At 40.1% G+C, this 18817-nt stretch overlaps 2 protein-coding genes across 2 annotated transcripts; both read right to left on the bottom strand.

Annotated features, from left to right (window-relative positions):
* Window positions 1–195: 195 nt before the first annotated feature.
* On the bottom strand, window positions 196–1484 carry LOC310935632 (fatty acid-binding protein, liver-like; the record flags this gene model as incomplete). Its single annotated transcript, XM_083899565.1, has 4 exons — window positions 196–246; window positions 346–435; window positions 1164–1336; window positions 1418–1484. 4 exons carry the CDS (start codon window positions 1482–1484, stop codon window positions 196–198), a joined length of 381 nt encoding a protein of 126 aa, XP_083755691.1.
* Window positions 1485–3853: 2369 nt separating this feature from the next.
* Window positions 3854–13598, bottom strand: slc9a1b (solute carrier family 9 member A1b; the record flags this gene model as incomplete). The annotated part of the gene is made up of 12 exons (XM_083900293.1): window positions 13574–13598; window positions 8423–8883; window positions 7662–7912; window positions 6716–6933; window positions 6439–6635; window positions 6270–6359; window positions 5826–5896; window positions 5513–5686; window positions 5302–5413; window positions 5109–5207; window positions 4900–4972; window positions 3854–4134 (listed from the first exon to the last, which is right to left on the bottom strand). Exons 1-12 carry the CDS (start codon window positions 13581–13583, stop codon window positions 3854–3856), a joined length of 2037 nt encoding a protein of 678 aa, XP_083756419.1. The 5' UTR covers window positions 13584–13598.
* Between the last annotated feature and the right edge of the window lie 5219 nt (window positions 13599–18817).

The following is an 18817-nucleotide window of genomic DNA, read 5'->3' as shown; positions in this document are numbered from 1 at the left end:
TCTTTCAGCCTTTGTTGGGGGGCTCTTAACAGGTCTGTATTTAAAAAAAAAAAAAAAAAAAAAGATTAAACATTTTAGTTTATTCAATCATCCAGCTTTATTCATAAAAGTTTTTGACTTATTTTTAGTTTCCGGATGGTCCCTCGCTTCGAGCCGAGAAGGTCTGAGGGCGATGTGTGAGCAGCCAAGCCCTGGTCAGACTCGTCTGCTCTTGCAGGTGAAAATCACAGAGCCTGCAGTGATGGTCTTGAACAGATTGAAGAGAGAGGAAGAAAAAGCAGAAGGAGGCAGATATTAACATGACGCAGCAGTGCACTTCTGTGTTGCCTTTTAAAAGTCACCGACCTCCAACATTTCGTCTCCTTGGATCTCTCGGACGGAGGAGAACTTTGCAGTCTCAGATACCAGCTTCCCATTCTCCTCTCTGACGGTGCACTGATGGTGACGAGACAAAACACTTACGTCAATTAAAGCCATGTACTATATTTATATATGTATATATATATATATATATATATAATTTCGTTGCCCATTGTGCAATGACAATAAAAAGGATTCTGATTCTCATTAAAGTCATTAAACTGAAGAGTGACACTGGTTTGATGTGCATAACCCAAATAAAATCAAGCTTAGGGTCCCATCAATGCTTGGGCCAGCACTGTTTACAATGTAGATGTATTCATTTACAGTATCCAGTTAAAATAAATACAAAATTAATCTGAAAGACTTTCTAGGGTCTGTACCTAACGATTACTTTCATTAATCGAGCAATCGTTGTTGATGTTCTCGGATGTCTCGTTTTGTCTACAAACCAAAAAGATTTTCTGTTATGTGGAGCAAAGAAAACAGAAAATATTCACAAAACTAATTCTTTCAAAAACACTATCAATTTAGTAATTAATAATGGAGTAATTAGAGTTAATTATATTTGTTCTCTCCATCCTCTCAAAGGTCCATCCGTCCATGTTCTTATGACACATTTCTGTCTGTCTCAATGACTCTCGCATGAATCTGATTTTCTTCCCCCTAACGAGCCACAGGGTGATTTATGCCTAAGTTGCTGACACTTTATTTTGAAATGTACAGTGCGACAAAATCAAAATCTGATGTCTGAATATAGCGACACTTAAATTACAAACACACCTTTCAAAGTTTCAAATTACCTTGAACTTCCTGCCGTCCACAGCCGTCATCTCCGTCTCCTGTCCAATGGTGAAGGAGTGGACCTGGGTGCATCCGGCCAACTTCACGGTGTGGGTGAAGTCTTTGCCTTTCTGCTCGATCACAATCACCGGTTTGACGCTTGTGCGCATTTTCACGACCATTTCAGGAGCACCTTAAAAGCATTTAAATATTTTTTTAAAAAGGCGTCTGCATGAAGTAAAAGCATCTGTTAAATATGAGGAAATATTCTTACCAACTGCTTTAAGGAAATCCTCCAGGTTTTCCTCAGAATAAACTTCCCAGGTGCCGTTGAAAGCCATAACCCTGCGATTGTGTTGCTTGCCTTAGGATGTTTGTTGGTTTTCTTGTCATAATCCCATCACCAACACGTGGTTGCCATGTTGGGGATTTCAAACTCCCTGTTATTTGGACTGACATTTCCAAAGAGACCAACAATACATGGAACGTTCTTCCTGTCACAGGCTGTGACGCAACGAGTACAACAGATCAATAGAAACAAACAAAATTTCGTTTTTTCGCACGGACAATGACAAACATTTTTATTTCAGACAGGAATTAAAGCTTTTCTTCATGTACATAAATATTTTTTTTTAACTTCAACTCTTTGTTTTGTCCCTCTCTTTTCCAAATATAAAATAGACTTCACTTTGCAAACAAGCACAACATTTTAAGGCCAACGTGCAGGCGGCGGCGGAAGCTCAGGCAGTTCAGTGCTGTGCACTCCACATATATGAAGAGTTGATTCAAGCATGCTCAGTTAACACAAACACACAAATGTTGTTTTTACACCGTGGGAATGTTGCTGAAGCTCTTAGCAGGACAAACACTTTAGAGCCACGTCACAAATTCATCACCGTGGATCACAATTAAGACACAAAAAAAGCTTGTTTCTTTCTTTCTGCAGTGGCTGCAGTCCCTGAGAAAAACACTCATGGCATCTGATAGACAAATGATTTGTACGGTTATTTTTTATACGTTCTTGAATACAGAGATTGGCGTTTCCTTCTTAAAGCTGCTGCCAGTGAAAATTGAAAGTTTAAAATGTACAAAACAGATATGAACGCAATAGTTATATGTGGTTATTTAAAGCCGACTGATCCAGGATGTTTTTTAATGGCATGCTTAAAGGCGCAATATGTAAGAATGTGGCCAAAAGCGGTTACTACACTCAAATTCAAAAGGTTTTTTATGTGTCGTTTTCGAAGGTCAGAACCTCGTAACCAGGAGATGACCTCGTCAAATCACTGATTTAATGTGAAACTAACAAGACAGACGTGAAAGTAACAGCAAATGCAGCAGTGTTTTAAATATCTACGCGACTGGCAGCCATCTTTGAATGCTATATCGAGGTTTGTGAGGTGGCTCTGACTTTTTTCAGAGTTGGAAATCCGACATTTCAAGGAAATTCGGACTTCCGACAACACCTGGAAAGCACCATTAACGTTGTCCCCGTCAGGTCTTACGGTAGTCTTAGGGCGCTAAAGGTAAATCAAGGAGATGCTTTTTCAGAATCGAAATCCCTCTCCAAACATGTTCATTAGAAATCAAATAAGGAGGAGGAATGCTAACGGAAGCAGAAGTTAGCCAAAACATTAGCCAAACGATGATGTCACCGACAGCAGATTTAAAAAAACAATCTCAAGATATTTTACTCTACTCTGACATTGTTTAACTGTAAGTACCAGCCCAGAATTTATTTATTTTTGAAGCAAATATTAGCATATTAATGATAGATTTTTCTTTTGCCTAAGATGCTACAACGGCACATTTTTACAGTTTCTTTGCAGACAGAGCTGTGCTAAATACTATTGTGTCCTAGTGCATGCTAACACGCTAATTCTGGGCTGGTGTAATGTTTACCGCCATGGCGCCTGTTTAGCATGTTAGCATGCTAACACTGTGCGTTACATTCAGCACAGAAGCTGAGGCTGATGGGAGTGTGGTTACTGAAGCAGGTGTTTGGACACACATCAGACAGAAAAAAAGAAAACAAACACAAAAAGTCACAAGAGAGGATCATTATAGTCAGTGTGTGATTCATCCTCTGGGGACCATGAAAGCTAACACCCAATTTCTAGGCAGTTTGTGCAGTATGTTCCACGTGCCATTGGAGGTGTTCTTTCTACGTGTGCTTTAATTAAATTTTTCAAATCAACATTTTTTTTAAAGTCCCGTAACTCCTGTATGTTTGAACCTAGCACTTCTAACTTCACCTGGAGGTTCTAGAAATGTTCAACTCTAATGACCCAGATATCTCCCACTGCGATCTAGCTAGCGACCTAATTTAATGGACATATATGTATTATAGGGATTATTCAGTCATGATCTATTTTTTGGCAGTCCTTATATACTGTGCTTTAAGGAGGTAAACTCCACCCAACTGGTGCTTCAAGTTTGTTTAAACAAGTGCTTTTTTTTCCCTTGCACGATATGACTCACATGTTAAGACAATAAGAAAATGTGGACACATTTCAGTCATATAAAAATGGCCTGTGGTTTCATGCTTTGGCAAAAAAGTCTGATAAAATCCAACGAATGAAAAAAAGACTAATAACAAAACATAAGTATTGATATGATCCCATATCACACACACAAAAAACATAAATATTAAGGCTTTGATATGTCTCCACTCACAGATGAAAACACTTTCAAGTGAGTATGAGCGTTATCAGGAGTGGAAGGAGCCGTCCCCCTCCTCGTCTTTGTTAGGACCAGGGTCACTAAGGCAGCGTGATAGTTTCACTTGCTCCTCCTCCTCCTGCTGCTCCTGGTTGTCCGGCGTTTTGGCCCTCAACTCTGCGTCTCCTTTAGCTCGCAGTGCGCTCCTCTGATTGTCCCTCTGAGACTCCTCACTTAAGAGGCTGACGGCGTCTGGAGAGCTGGGATGAGGACGAGACGTGCGACCTTTGGGACTGTCGCCGTCAGTGATGTAGGTGAAAACCTTGTGTTCTAGAAAACAGATACAGTCCAGTGATACGTTAGTGTTTGAGCAGCTGAAATATCACAAACACAAGCCTCTCTTTTTTTGTTTTCAAAACTGACCAGACGTAGAGAAGATTGCTTTCTAGAGTAAAAGGTCCATTGACACTTGACACAAAAATACTGTTACAAATCATGCATTAAAATCCTACTATAGGTATTTAAACATACATTTAGACTTATTTATATTTCAAACCTTCCGTAAACTTTTACATGTTTTTGTTAATATTGGTGAATTTTTCTCCCATTTGTGCCTAAAACATAAACGCCAAACCTGAGAGACAAATATCAGATTCTTTAGAAATGATAAACACACTGGTTTACAACTATACCCTGTATTTTATAATCTGATGATAAAATATGTAAATTATATTCTTGGAAATCTTCATTTGAAAAGACTTTAGTCAAATAGAATGATAGTGGAGCAAAAAAGGAAACACAAAATTTAAGATCAATCCAGAGAAGATATTCAACTATTTTCACTTATATTTATATTGATATATCAAAGTTACTTAAAAAGACCTCATTGGTGCTCTCTGGTGGTCAACTAGTGTAACAGCAGCAGTGCTTGTTGTCCAATAGAATTGATGACAGTGATTTACCATTTTATAATCCTGTTTTATCTTGTCTATCATGTCTTAATCTCGATTTACAATATATTCTCACCTTAAAGTGACCAAATAAAAAGGTCCCTTTAAAAGGGACTTTTCAGTGGCGTAAAAAAGTCTCACTGACCTGGTTCAAAGCAAACTTTTCTCACTGGCGACGTCTCCTGACGGTTTGCAGGAACTGTGAGGTAGTGACTCATCTGTGAACGACACGTGACACCGTGTGAGAAATCACTGCATTTCAAAGCTAAATGAATATATAAAGTCTATCAGTCTTGTCGTATATCTGTATTTTTAGAATAAAATGACATTTTTATGATGACAAAAAAACCTCACCCTCCTCTCCATCTCCACTCTCTGCTTCCTGAAGCGAACCTCGCTCAGATTGTCCTCAAAAGGGTCCATCAACAGGTCGTGTCTGCTGTAGGAGCGGAGCTGAGGAGACACAAACACATTAGAAAGATGGCGTCAGTAAATCCATCCATCTTCTAGCACCTAATATCTAATCAGCACTCCTTCCTTTTCCTACCCTCTGTCTGGTGTTCTGCAGGTTGGCTCGCAGGATCTTCCTGATCTCTTGCTCTCGGCTCTTGGAGATGCTTGGAATCGCTCGTCTGGTGGAGTCTTTCGGCTGGATGTTCCTGCACACACACACAAAACATGTTAATATGAATTATTGATTTCAATTAAAAAAGCTGGTGGACAGATGTTACGCTGTAGGACACCAAAACCACACTTACTGCACAGTGACAGACGACACCACGGTGGGCAGCTTGGCGGCACTGCCGCTCTCCACCAGCATCATGGCCTGCTTCATCTCCATCTTGTTGTAGAAGGAGATGAGCTGAGGCTCGGTGGAGCGTTCGCCCGCGATCAGCAACCTCTTCACGTAGGTTTTATTGAAGCGGTTCAGCCTGAGCACAGCAGAAAATATAAGTGTGACACAGTGGACAACGCTGTCTCTTGAGACAAAGTGTATGAATTAAACAACAAAGACAAACAAAGACGACGCCACACAAGGGAAACGTGGACATAGAAGACATGTTGACGTACTTGTCTTTCCAGTGATGGTGTCCGTAATGTCCGCAGATATCTTCGATTCCTGTGAGGAGATGATCCAGGAACTGGAGACAAATGCAGTCATTTTATATAACTGGGACAGCTTGTTACACAGCTTCTTTTCCACAGATCATCAGGCATGTGAATACACATATTCTCCCACCTTCCCACTGTGATCTAACACACACACGCACGCACTCACGCCTGTAGGCGCGCGAATGATGCTAAACGAGCTAATGCCCCTAAACGAGCTAATGCAACTAACAGAGCTAAGTGGTAAACGGTGCCTGGACTCTGGTGCCGTGGTGCGCAAACATGACGTCATGTGCGTCTATTTCCGGTCAGTCGTCATGGAAACGCGATATGCGTTAACATGCCCAGCACTAGATATGATATAATACTATAAGTTTGGATGTGAGAAGATTACAGTGATCTCACCTGAGTGTGAATCTCCTCATTAATCGATCCTTTGCTCTCCTTTTTCTTCTTCACGGCCAGAAGCTCCACCAGAGGCCTGATCGTCATTCCCTGAGGACACACATGTACACGATGGTTTACACAGCTATTCTTCTTCATTCACCAAACATATAATCAAATCCATTCTCACCTGAACAAAGACGGTGAAGAAGATGACGGTGATGATGGCGGTGAGGAACATGTTCTTCATCTCGCTGTTGGTCAGCAGGAACCCCAGTGAGAAGGCTATTGCACCTCGCAGGCCACCGTAGGCCACGATGAACTGGTCCTTTTTGGTCAACTTCACGATACGGAATTTATTGATGACGTACGTGAGACCAATGACTCCTGAAACACGCAGAGAGCAACGTGAGAAGAGGAGGAGGAGACGTTCCAAGTTCTCAGCGTTTGTGTTTCTCTGCACTGACCCAGGACTCTGGACACCAAGCAGATGATGACGGTGAAAATAACAAAGGTCCAGTTCCAGGCGTGAGGACCGGCCACCGTGGAAACGCCGAGGAAGATGAAGATGAGCGTCTCGCTCACGCTGCTCCACATCTTCAGGAAGTACTTGATGGTGGTGTAGGACTTGTGGGAGATGTTTGCCTCCACGTACGGCCGCATCATCACGCCGCACGAAATCAACCTGGTTCGAGAGAGAGAGTGAGGTCAATCTCGGTCTGCAGCTAAGAGTTGCATTCATTTGTCAGTTAATCAGTGGTTTGTTTGTTTTACGAAAAGTCAGCGAACATGTGACATGTTTAATTTGCTTGTTTTTGCCGTGTTCCATTTACATCACAAGTCGAAACTAGGAGTGATGGCACCCTGTTCCATCTGTGAATCAAATAAAATGGTAAAAGTGGCACTGTTTGTTTGGTAGCAGCCATCTTGTAATCCTACTTCGGGGGGTACGCAAAGTTTCCGACAACAAATGGAACGCAAAAGTGGTCCGACCAATGTTTTTTTTAAAAATTAAATTACATGAAATTTATGATATAAATAAAAACAGTAAAAATTTGCCAATCCTTAAAAACTGTGTTTAACTGTGTAAAACCTCATATTTCGTACTTCATTTCGTATATTTCATACTTTGTTTATTTGTTCAGCTTTTTTCTTTACAGGATTGTTATGAGTTTAATCAGAATCAGTGATTTTATCTAAAAAAAAAGACAAGCATTTAAGTTTAAACCGTAAGTCTGACGTCTTCCCGTCTGTAATTCATCATGGCTCAGGTTCAATAACAGACTGTTGGAACATTTTGGCTTCAAGCATCTGTTTCTCATTGCCAGGTCAGGCCATATCAGTCGCACACACAGCGCTATGTCATCAGTAAGTACAGAGACCGAGGAGATCGACTCCCGACAGTCTACTCACGACATGATCCCCGACAAGTGGAAGACCTCTGCGGAGAGATAGGCCATGTAGCTGTAGAGGAAAACAAACAGGGGCTCGATGACGCGAGTGTGGGAGGTGAAGCGGGAGGTGAAGGCACCCAGGATGCCGTAGAAGAACCCGACCAGGATGCCTCCCAGAGAGACCACCAAGAAACAGACCACGCCGAGCAGGGCGTCGCCGATGGTGACAGTTCCCGCGTGGGAAAACTCCTCGAACAAGTGATACAGCACCTACACACAGAGAGTCTGAGTGAGTTATTTCATCATTGTACAGCTCTTTCTTGTTGTAAACTGCTCGCTCTCCTTCACCCAAGTCCATTGAGAAAATCTGCGTTTTTATATAGCACACAGGAGCTGCTGGTCTACTGATACCACATTTGGCATGTTTGTGTTACTAAGGATAATCTGAATGATGGATTTCAAACACCGAAGTCACAAAATAATAAAAAAAAATAGCTGATGAGTCAGCAGTGAATCAACAATTTCTTTGTGCCTACCATGATGTAAAACCGCTGGTTTTCTCTATGGAATTTGGTGTGGGAATTGAGTCGTTTAAAATCTCAACAGATTCTCGTAATGTATGCGAGTCTCATGCTGATTCTCTTCACAGACCATGTGTCAGTCGTACAACCACACTTCTGTCCTTTATATGTACAGACACAGAAATCAGAACAATAACAGAAATAACGTGGAGGAATACTGGCTTAAAAGTTGAAATAGAAGCAAAATTCTATCACTCACCACGGTGACGGCGTCGTTGAGGAGCGACTCACCGAACACCAGGATGTGCAGCAGCTCGTTGATGTGGATCTCCTCGAACACGGCGAGCACGGCCACGGGGTCCACGGCCGAGATGATGGAGCCGAACAGCAGGCAGGAGAGCAGGTCCACTCTGCCCAGCTCAGCGCCTTCGATCTGACACACGGCGTACATCATCCCGCCCACGAAGAAGGCGTTCCACAGCGTGCCCACCACCGCGAACACCAGGATGGTGCCCATGTTGTCCATGAAGTGCCGTATGGGCAGGAAGTAGCCGGCATCGAGGATGATGGGAGGCAGCAGGTAGAGGAAGAAGAGCTTGGCGTCGAGGACTGGTGCCTGTTCGCCGATGGCTTTGATGATGCCGCCCACCAGCAGACCGACCACGATTAGCAGACAGCTCTCCGGAACGACGTTCGACACTCTGGGAATGATGTGGAAACCTGCATGGAGAGAAAATTTTACGTTAAATTGAATGATTGTCTTCATTTCTCATTCAGTCGTCAAGGATTTGTTTTCGAAACAGTTTGATAAAGTACTACTCAACATGCAAATTAAAGCTATTATATCAAGTTTATCACTATATATGACAAAGAAAAGTGTAAAAACTTTACATTTAGGAAACTGAAACCATCAAAGGATAAATAACTAAAACAAGTGATGCAATAACAACTGATGCCAACTCGTGGTTAGAGGCTTAAATCCAAGACGAAACAGAAAACACAATAATTTGCGTGTTCATACAGTAACATGCTATTTTATTATAGCATTGATATTTTCCTACAACCTTTTTAATCGTACTTAAGATATTGAAAAGTTGAATGTCATTTTCAGACTCCAAAATCAGTTCTTTTAAACATTGTACATGAAAATGTCTTTCTGAAAACTAGTATTAGGACATTACTTTTGGCCTGAACTTGCTTTATACTTCTAAACGTGTATAAATACATCAGGACAGCACAGTCACTGCAGTATAACTCTGAGAAGAATCCACGTTCAATAAAACATCCTCTCTGTGCATTAGAGAGGCAGATTGAGACAATAAATTAGAAGAGAAAAAAACAGCTCAGTCATTTGTGATCCACGACAACATCCTCATGAAATATTCAACATGAAAACGCAAATGGGAAAATTATCGACTCCTCATACAAATAACTTTCGGGCATGTCGGGCAGAATAAAGAGACAGAAATCACTTTTAATGATTGATCTTTCAGTCCTTACACTCGTAATTATGGCTACAACTAACAATTATATTATTCATAATTGAAAATCGATTAATATGTCAATTCCTACCTTAATTAATCAAATACTTGTTTGGTCCAGAAAATGTCAGAAAATCGGTGTTTACCAAATGTGGAAATAATGATGCTCTTAGATGTCTCGTTTTGTCCACAAACCAAAATGATTCCGTTTTAATTATTTATTTGTTATTTGGAGCAAAGAAACCAGGAAATATTCACATCTAAAAAGCTGTGAAAAATAAAATAAAATAACCCTTGCATTAAAATAGTAGATGATGAATTTAGCAATTGATTAATGATCAGTTAATCAATGAATTGGTGCAGCTCTAAACATAATCGTAGCTTTATAGTCTCTATTTTAGCGTATTTATTGTTTACATTTCATACATCGATTTGCGTTGTCCTTAGTGCTTCCAAAAATGATTACCAAACAATTATTATTAACACTTAAACTTCAGTAAATGATCTAAACTATGGCCTCATCATGAGGACTCTCAGTCAGATGACTGGCTGCTACTGTAAACGGCTGTTTTCCACAGTGTGTTGTTGCTGCAGTTGTTTGTGTGCTGTCGCCCTCTCCTCCACTCTGACTCTGCACACTAAGATCTTTGTTATCGAGCAGCGCACGTGAACAGGAAGTTGGACCGTCCCTTGGAGACGTACAGCTGGACCAAGTGATAACAAGGGGGAAGGCCTCACTGAACTCTGCTCGTTCAGCCACAGACCGAGCACACGAGAGGGAATTTTCTTTCCCACCGATATATATATATATTTACATATATATATACGCCCAGTGTTCAGACAATCAAGCCTATTGTTATGTTTCAGGACGCAGCGTCATTTCTGAAACCTATAAAATTAAATTGTGTCCGTTAAGCGAGTAATTGTTTGGTCTATAAAATGTCGGAAAATGTTGATCAGTGTTGACCAAACCTGGAAATAATGACACTCTTATATGTCACAAAAACCCATAAGTATTCAGTTTGAATGATTTCTTTGTTATATAGAGCAAAAACAACAGAAAACATTCACATTTAAGACGCTGAAAAAAGCTGGAAATACACTCCAATAGTTGACGGTTCATTTAGTATCGAGTAATTGTTTCAGCCTTATAAAATATGAAATAGTTTACTATATTATAGTAAACTATTTCATTCTCATTCTTACATATTATGTCAGAATGAGAACTTCAAGATATGATCTGTGGCACAGAACACAAAACAATAAAAACAAAAACTTTAAAGGTGCATTATGTAATAGGCAACTGGCCATAAAATCCTGCTAATATGTCACAGAGACTCAGGAATAATATTAATATAACAAACTGAACTCACCAACAACAACAGTACAGCCAAAATATTTGCATTAAAAAAATATTTTGCAGACTGCAAATCATGTTTATTTTTTGAAATCATGTTTTGGCATGTGGCGCCACCTACCGCCGTCTACCAATCATTGCATTCAGTAGGGTCTCAGCTGCCGAGCAACCATAGGTTGCCAGTTACGTCATAAAACCTAAAAGACCTTGGTATTTTGAATTTGAATGTAGTAATCCGATTTTGACCTCATTCTTACATATGGCACCTTTAAATTACAGCCTTTAATAATATGCTAAGTTCATTGATTCAAAATGCTAGGCCATTAATGTACAATTATACACTTATACAGCATCATTATGTTGTATAGCATATTCAATTTCTGCTAATAAACCTCTGAGACTCATTAAGTGTGTGGGAGAAATGACACTGAAGTGAGAGCAAACATTCAGAAACAGCCTCAGCGTGGCTGCATCAAAGATGAAGGTCACCGGCACAAGATCACTTATTATAAATCTCAGTTTTATCACTTTAATTCGCCGACACAGCTGCTCTCAGTTTCCTTGTCCAGGCTGAAGATAGATAATCCCACAACAGCTGCTGTTCTCGACTACAGACAAAATGTTCACAGGCCTGTTCTAAAAAAAAATCCATGTGAAAGTGGACCGAACACAGAACATCCTCTGGGATAGCAGCAAGCCGTCTTCTTTAAAGGGCACTTACAGGAGACGGCTGTTAGTAACTGTATATCAACTCTTAGAAGTAACTAACTGGTTTCTTTAATGGCAGCTACTAAACTTAACACAATAACAATAAATAAAAATACAGTGTAGAATAAGCTCCAGGGCCCGCGCACCTGCCGTGAATATCATGGTGTGACATTTCCACCCTAAAAATGAAGATTTAGTATGAGCAGAAAAAAACAGCCTGTTTACATTTTAATACCTAAAAATGTCAAAATATAATTTTACATTCATTATTGATTTGATCTATACACGTCTTATTCTACAGACTGTGTAGAAAACTGAGAATAATGATGTAAAAATTACCATTTCCTCTGATATCGCGAATCACTTTGCAATTGCAATTCCTGTCAAAATCGATTAATTGGTTTGAAGCTTTTTTCATGATTAAAACAAGATTTCTGATTGTTTCAGCTTCTTAAATGTGAATATTTTTTAGTCTTTGCTCCACATAACAAAGAAATCATTAAAACTGAATCATTTTGGTTTGTGGACAAAACAAGACATTCAAGAACATCGTCATTTCCAGGTTTGACGAACACTGATCAATGTTTTTTATAACATTTTCTGACATTTTATGGACAAACCGATTCATCGATTAATCGAGAAAACAATCGACAGATTAATCAATTACGAAAATAATCGTTAGTTGCAGCTCTACTTCAATGTTAGCGGTTGAACCCATTTGAACCGTTGACCGGTCTACGGTTAACCATTTTAACGTTTGTTCTACGTGCCAACCCTCACATATGGTCATGAGCTTTGCGAATACAGGCGGCTGAAATGAGTTTCCTCCACACAGGGTAGCTGGGCTCAGCCTTTAGAGATGGGGGTGAGGAGCTCTGGGAGGAGTGAGGAGTAGAACTGCTGCTCCTCCACGTCGAGAGGAGCCAGCTGAGGTGGTTCGGGCATCTGGTTAGGATTCCTCCTGGACACACTTTTCAGGCTAGCTTTACATGACCACGATCTGAACATAAACCGCAGAAGTGGCGTTCCCACTTTTTATTTCACGTTTAGACAAGCGTCTTTGGGTGGAAATCTGCATGCACGCGGTGACGCAAAAGTGTGTGAAATTTGATGTCGTATGCATGCCAGGTGGCTAGGTGGCACTGTGAAGCACTGCCATACAACAACACCAGGAGCGCAGGAGCGTTGAAACTTCCTTCTACTTCTCTCTAGTAGCGCGAAGTAGCAGCTAAGGCAACTTGAATGTACGATGTTGTAGTATGTTGTTTGGCTGTACTGCACATGGAGCTGACGTCAAAGCGTACGGGAGGATAGCCGGCGTGAGCAGCCCAGAGCACACTTTTGCGTTTTCAACCCTCTAGACGGGAACGCGATGGTGGAGCGTTTTTAAGATTTCCACTGTGGAGGGTGGGTTCCTTTTTTTTGCGTTTTTAAGCCCCCAAAACGCAGTCGCCGTCTAAATGAAAGGCGCACTGATAAAATATTTGTCCACCTGCCAGGGAACCCCCTTGGACCCCCAGAGGAGCTGGCAGAAGTGGCTAGGAAGAGGGTTGACTGGGCTTCCATGCTAAGGTCAACCCGAACCCAGATCCGAATAAGTGGAAGACAACAGAACAGAACGGACCAACCAGAAAACACCATGTTTTCCGTGTTTTGCTAACTTCCTGGCAACCAACCAACCGCAGTTTCACAAACTTACATATAGCACCTTTAATTTAAGAGCAGTCAGCAGCTCACTCATGTCAAACTGATTGACATTCAGCAGTAAATCCCTCATTTGAGTTCGTGTGTGTGTGTGTGTGTGTGTGTGTGTGTGTGTGTGTGTGTGTGTGTGTGTGTGTGTGTGTGTGTGTGTCACACTCACCCAGCTTCATGAGCAGGGCCAGCAGGATCCACAGCGAGATCTCGAAGGGCGTCCGGACGTGTTCGTAGTTGAAGGACAGGACGGGGAAAACCTTCTTGCTGGAGTTACTTTGGTGATGGGTAACGGAGGAGTCCGCTGCTGCTGCCGCCGCCGCCGCCGCCTCCTCCTCCTCCGCCACCTGTGACACCCGGGACGTGTCTCCCCACGTCCCGTTGTTATCTCCCGCGACGACGCCACGACTCGCGGAGGAGACGGAGACGAACGCGGTGAACAGAAGGAGACACGTTAAGAACGCGGAGCTGCTCCCCCGCACGAACTGCGGCGACACAGCCATTTTCAGACTCCAACTCCCGCTCTGCACTAGAGCCGATGAAGATGATGAGGAGGAGGATGAGGAGGAGCTGCGTGTTGCGCCACCGAGAAGAGATCCGCACTTTTACGTTCGAACTCCACAGGCATCTCCAACGGATGTCAGCGGTTTAATGGCGTAAAAAAACGAATTAAAAAAGCTGTCATGAGCGCTGGGTGATTTTAAAACCATACCACGTTTATAATTCACAGTCAAACCTAATGTTTTACTGTTTTTCCGCTTCACTTTTTGTTGTTTTTCTTCTCAAAACAGAGCGAAGTTAACACGAACATCAGCATCAGTCACACAGAAATCTCCACTCTGTCGCTTTCTCTCATTTAACAGCTCAGCTCATCCACAGCAGCGTCTGCGGCTCAGCGACACCTGCTGGAGCGGAGGAGCACAGCGACCAGCAGGCACATATTCATGTCCCAAACTTTAAAGGTGCCATATGTAAGAATGTGGCCAAAAACAGTTACTACTTTCAAATTCAAAATACAGAGGTCTTTTAGGTTTTTTGACGTAACTGACAACCTGTGGTTGCTCGGCAGCTGAGACTCTACTGACTGCAATGATTGGTAGATGGCGGTAGGTGGTGCCACATGCCAAAACATGATTTCAAAGCATAAACACGTTTGCAAAATATTTTTTTAATGCAAATATTTTGTCTGTAGTGTTGTTGTTGGTGAGTTCAGTTTGTTATATGAACATTATTCCTGAGTCTCTGTGACATATTAGGAGGATTTTATGGCCAGTTGCTTTAGAATTATTACATATTGCACCTTTAAGACTTTTCCCCCACTATTGCAGCTGTTTGAAAAAAACAAACATTTAGCACCTTTAGTGCAAAAATGTAACATCCCTAAAAGTAAAAATAAATATTTAAAAAACCCCAAAAAAAACACATTTAAATACATTGATTAACCTGATCATAACAAAAATCATAATCCTTTAAAAATTATTGTTGAAACACATTTTTTTTTACACACACAAAATACTACTCATGCAGTGTTTTTTCCATGATGATGAGATTAAGTTTGCAATGATATCACTGCTTGCATGGGATATGTAATAATTAGCATATATAATTAGTATTTTATATTATCACATAATGTCAAATCTTGCTGCTATTGTTTGTAATAAATCTCTCTGTACGTATGAATTTCTCACAGTTTTAAACTATGAACTGTTCCACTTTCACATGTCAGACTAAACAAAGGCTTCACTGCTCACTCAGGCGCTTCCATCTCGTCTGTCAAACCCCGGCAGTGAATAATCCGTAAAACCAACAACTGAGACTGTTTCTCACAGAGTTAAATCCCATCCTGTTGCTGCTGTCTGGTCCAAAGAGACTGAACTATCCGGAACCAGAATCCTATTTTTTCTCTACTATTATTTGAATTTGTAAATAAACACTGAAAATGGCCACATTATTATTCATTTTGTGTTTTGTTGTGTTATTTGTAGCCAACTGATGAATGAATCCACCCTCTTTTGCCTCCGTTTTTGGTCTCCACCACATGTAGTGACTGTCTGTCTGCTGTTTGGTGCTGAATATGAACAGTTAGTCTGCTGTTTGGTGCTGAATATGAACAGTTTAGTGCAGTTTTTAAAGCATTTTTGAATAAAAATTGCTGGAAAAGTGCTGATGGAAGCAGTGAGACTGAGCCAAATGTTAAAATTGCATGTCGTAAAAGCTGAAAACAACAAAATTCTCTTATGTTAATCTTTGAATAATATATAATCAACATGTGCGTTTAGGAAGTTATGGAACAAAAATCTTTAAGCACTGAAAACTGGAGTCTCTCAGAGGAGTAAAAACAATTTAAACACATAAAACTAGACAGAAGAGAGCAGAGAGAACAGTCCTCGGTCAAAGACCACGTTGACTTTCATCTCATTCACAGTGAAACCCCTTCCTGTGCGAGTTTGATTCACATGAATCGCTCTGTACAGTTTGTGCAGTCACCCAACAGCGTCACTTTTCCTCAGATTTTCCACTTGGTGGGTGAAACTTGAGGAAAAAAATCCACACACACACACAGCAAAAACATTATTTTAATCTTTTAATAAACATGGTAAAAATAATAAATAAAAGTTTTTAGTGAAGTGGGAAATGGGGTGAGTGAGTTTACAGTATTTCTACAATTCCAACATGGAATTCTAAGATGGCCGCCACTCTAGCCTACATACAATGCTACTTTTGCCGCTAATATCAACTCTTATTGTCTCTGTTTCACAGAAAATCAGTCGTACACATAGGACTGTTTAATTTTTAACCGTAGATATGCTGCTACGCTATTGTGTGCGCAAAATACCAGGAAGAGCATTGACATTGACTGGTATTGCTAACAACAGCTAGCCCGGGATACTACTTTTACTGCTAATATCAACTCTTATTGTCTCGGTTTCACAGAAAATCAGTCATACACATAGGACTGTTTAATTTTTAACCGTAGACATGCTGCTACGCTATTGTGTGTGCAAAATACTAGGAAGAGCATTGACATTGACTGGTATCGCTAACAACAGCTAGCTCGGGATACTACTTTTGCTGCTAATATCAACTCTATTATATTTGTCTCGTCAGGTTTCTGGTAAATAAAAAATGAAATACTTTCCTGTGAATTTCTAAAAATATATACAACTTTAAAGACATTTTTTAGTGTTGACATCATTTTAGAAACCTCCATTTTTGTTCTATCAGGTTATTTTTTTGAATAATTGTTTTTTTAATCTGGTGTTTAGTGTTGTTCTGTGGGGTAAAATAAAAATGAAACTATAGTTTTCTATTTGTATTTGTGTATAAATATGTTCTCAATTAATCTTCCTGCTGGACAACGACCCACTTTCTTCTTGCCTCACTTTTTTCCCCCAGATTTCCCTTCTGTTGACATCACAAACACAAAAACACCGTCAAACTCCTCCATCTTAAACCTTCTCTGACTTTCACAAACAAACAAACATTCTGTCGATCAAACAGACAGACAGACGTATGGTGGGGGTTTGTTGTCGATCTCAGGCGTTTTGATTCAGCTGAACCCGCTCTGACATCTGTCTGGCGCTGTACAGACACACTCCCGTCCCGACTGTCGCCATCACCATGGCGATGGGATCGATGAAGTTTCCCTGCGGCTGCATACGGACCTCACCCGACACCTGCCGCTAAGGACGGAGGACGGAAACACACATTAACCACCATGTTTGAGGTTTTTTTCCTTTTATCCTGATAAGATGGAGTAATTTTCCATACAACCACTAGGTGGCATTAAGTTTAGAAAGTATGCTCCAAGCTGCAGCTTTAAGGGAAGAGGCTCTTGTCACATGGTCATACAGTTTCTGAACCAATTCTCATCAGAACTGTTTTTGTAATACAAAAAAAATAAAAAAATAACGCAATATGCACATTATTTAAGATTTAATAAGATAAGATAATCCTTTATTTACCAGAGGAAATCTGCAGTGTTACAGCAGCCAAAAATGGGTAGAAAATAAAGTAAATAGAAACTATAATATGCTCCCAGAAAGTCAATAAAAATTAAAATATATGAAGTGCAGAATTTAAAGTGATGTTAACTCTTCACACCTTTAAATAAAGATGTGATAACTCGACCGTGTTCATCACATTTTGTTGTACATGCGACTCACGGTGTGAGGTGGAGTCTGAACATGTTATTATGTAACCTGCTGCTCCACCAGGCAGCTGTGTGTTTTATTTCAGTCTGAAGAAGTTATCTTCTGTTATTTTTATCTTCTAAGGATTAATTTAATTTCCCTTTCCCTGGAACGTTCAACACAATTATCTAAAACTGAAGGAATGGACAAAGTTTTCAAATTTGAAACTTTGAGGCCTGATTTAACATTCCAGTATATTGATTTAGCTGAAAATGAGCCTATTGTGTGATTTTAATGTCGTATATTTTTATGCTGTACATTTGAATAGTTGTAATCCGGTTGAAACGTATCTTCCCTTTGCCTACAGATCAGAAATGTGAATTTAATAATCTTCATAATTTTAATAAAGACATGAAAACTCGACAGTGTTCATCACATTTCCGTTTGCCTTTGTTGTACGAGCGACTCCAGTTATATAAAAGTTATTATATAACGTGCTGAGACGAGCTCCACCAGGCAGCGCCATGAAATATTAATCATTTATGTGTTTTTTGCTGCACTCAGTCCGTTTAAAGTATTAATTACATTCTCCTTTGACTGGAACAATCTACAAAATTATCCAAAACTGAAGGATTGGACAGTTTCAAATAGTTGTTTTTATTATAACTTTATATTATTTTGTTTAATTTACAGATAATATGGTTTTATATTGTATACTTTATGTATATAGTACTGGCCAGGAAATGCCTGCAAAAGAGATGTATGTGAAGAGGGTAAATTAAGCTGAAATAGGTCAAATTCAATAAAATATACTAAAGTGAATTTCTGCTTCGAGAGGAAGTGAGAAGTAAAAATCTGAGACGAACCTGGAGGAGACGGAAGTATCCTGGTGTCAGTCTCCCCAGTCTGATGATCATTTCTGCTGGAGATTCAACGACGAGTCGGGGACAACCTTCCTGCAGGAGAGAAAATCAAAACTATATCATACAATATCAGAACTTCAATTCTGACACTATTAATTGTGAAGACTAATTATCCAGTGGGAAATATGTCCAAGGTTAGTCTTAAAAATATCTTAGCTTAATATTATAGCTTTTTTTGGATGGTGACCCACAATATGTCAAACTATTGTGACCCAAATTACAACATAAAGAGCAAGCTGGTGCATAATAATTTTTTGTACGATCTAATAATATTATTTTGTGTGTGTATGTGAGAGCAATTTGTGTCTTTATTTTGCAGCCAAAACTTTAGAATTTGCAACAACTTTTTTTTAATCA

This window comes from Microchirus variegatus (assembly GCF_963457635.1).
Source record: "Microchirus variegatus genome assembly, chromosome: 13".
NCBI lineage: Eukaryota > Metazoa > Chordata > Actinopteri > Pleuronectiformes > Soleidae > Microchirus > Microchirus variegatus.
The sequence above is the reverse complement of the archived record's forward strand: the minus strand, read 5'-3'. Positions and strand labels throughout refer to the sequence as shown.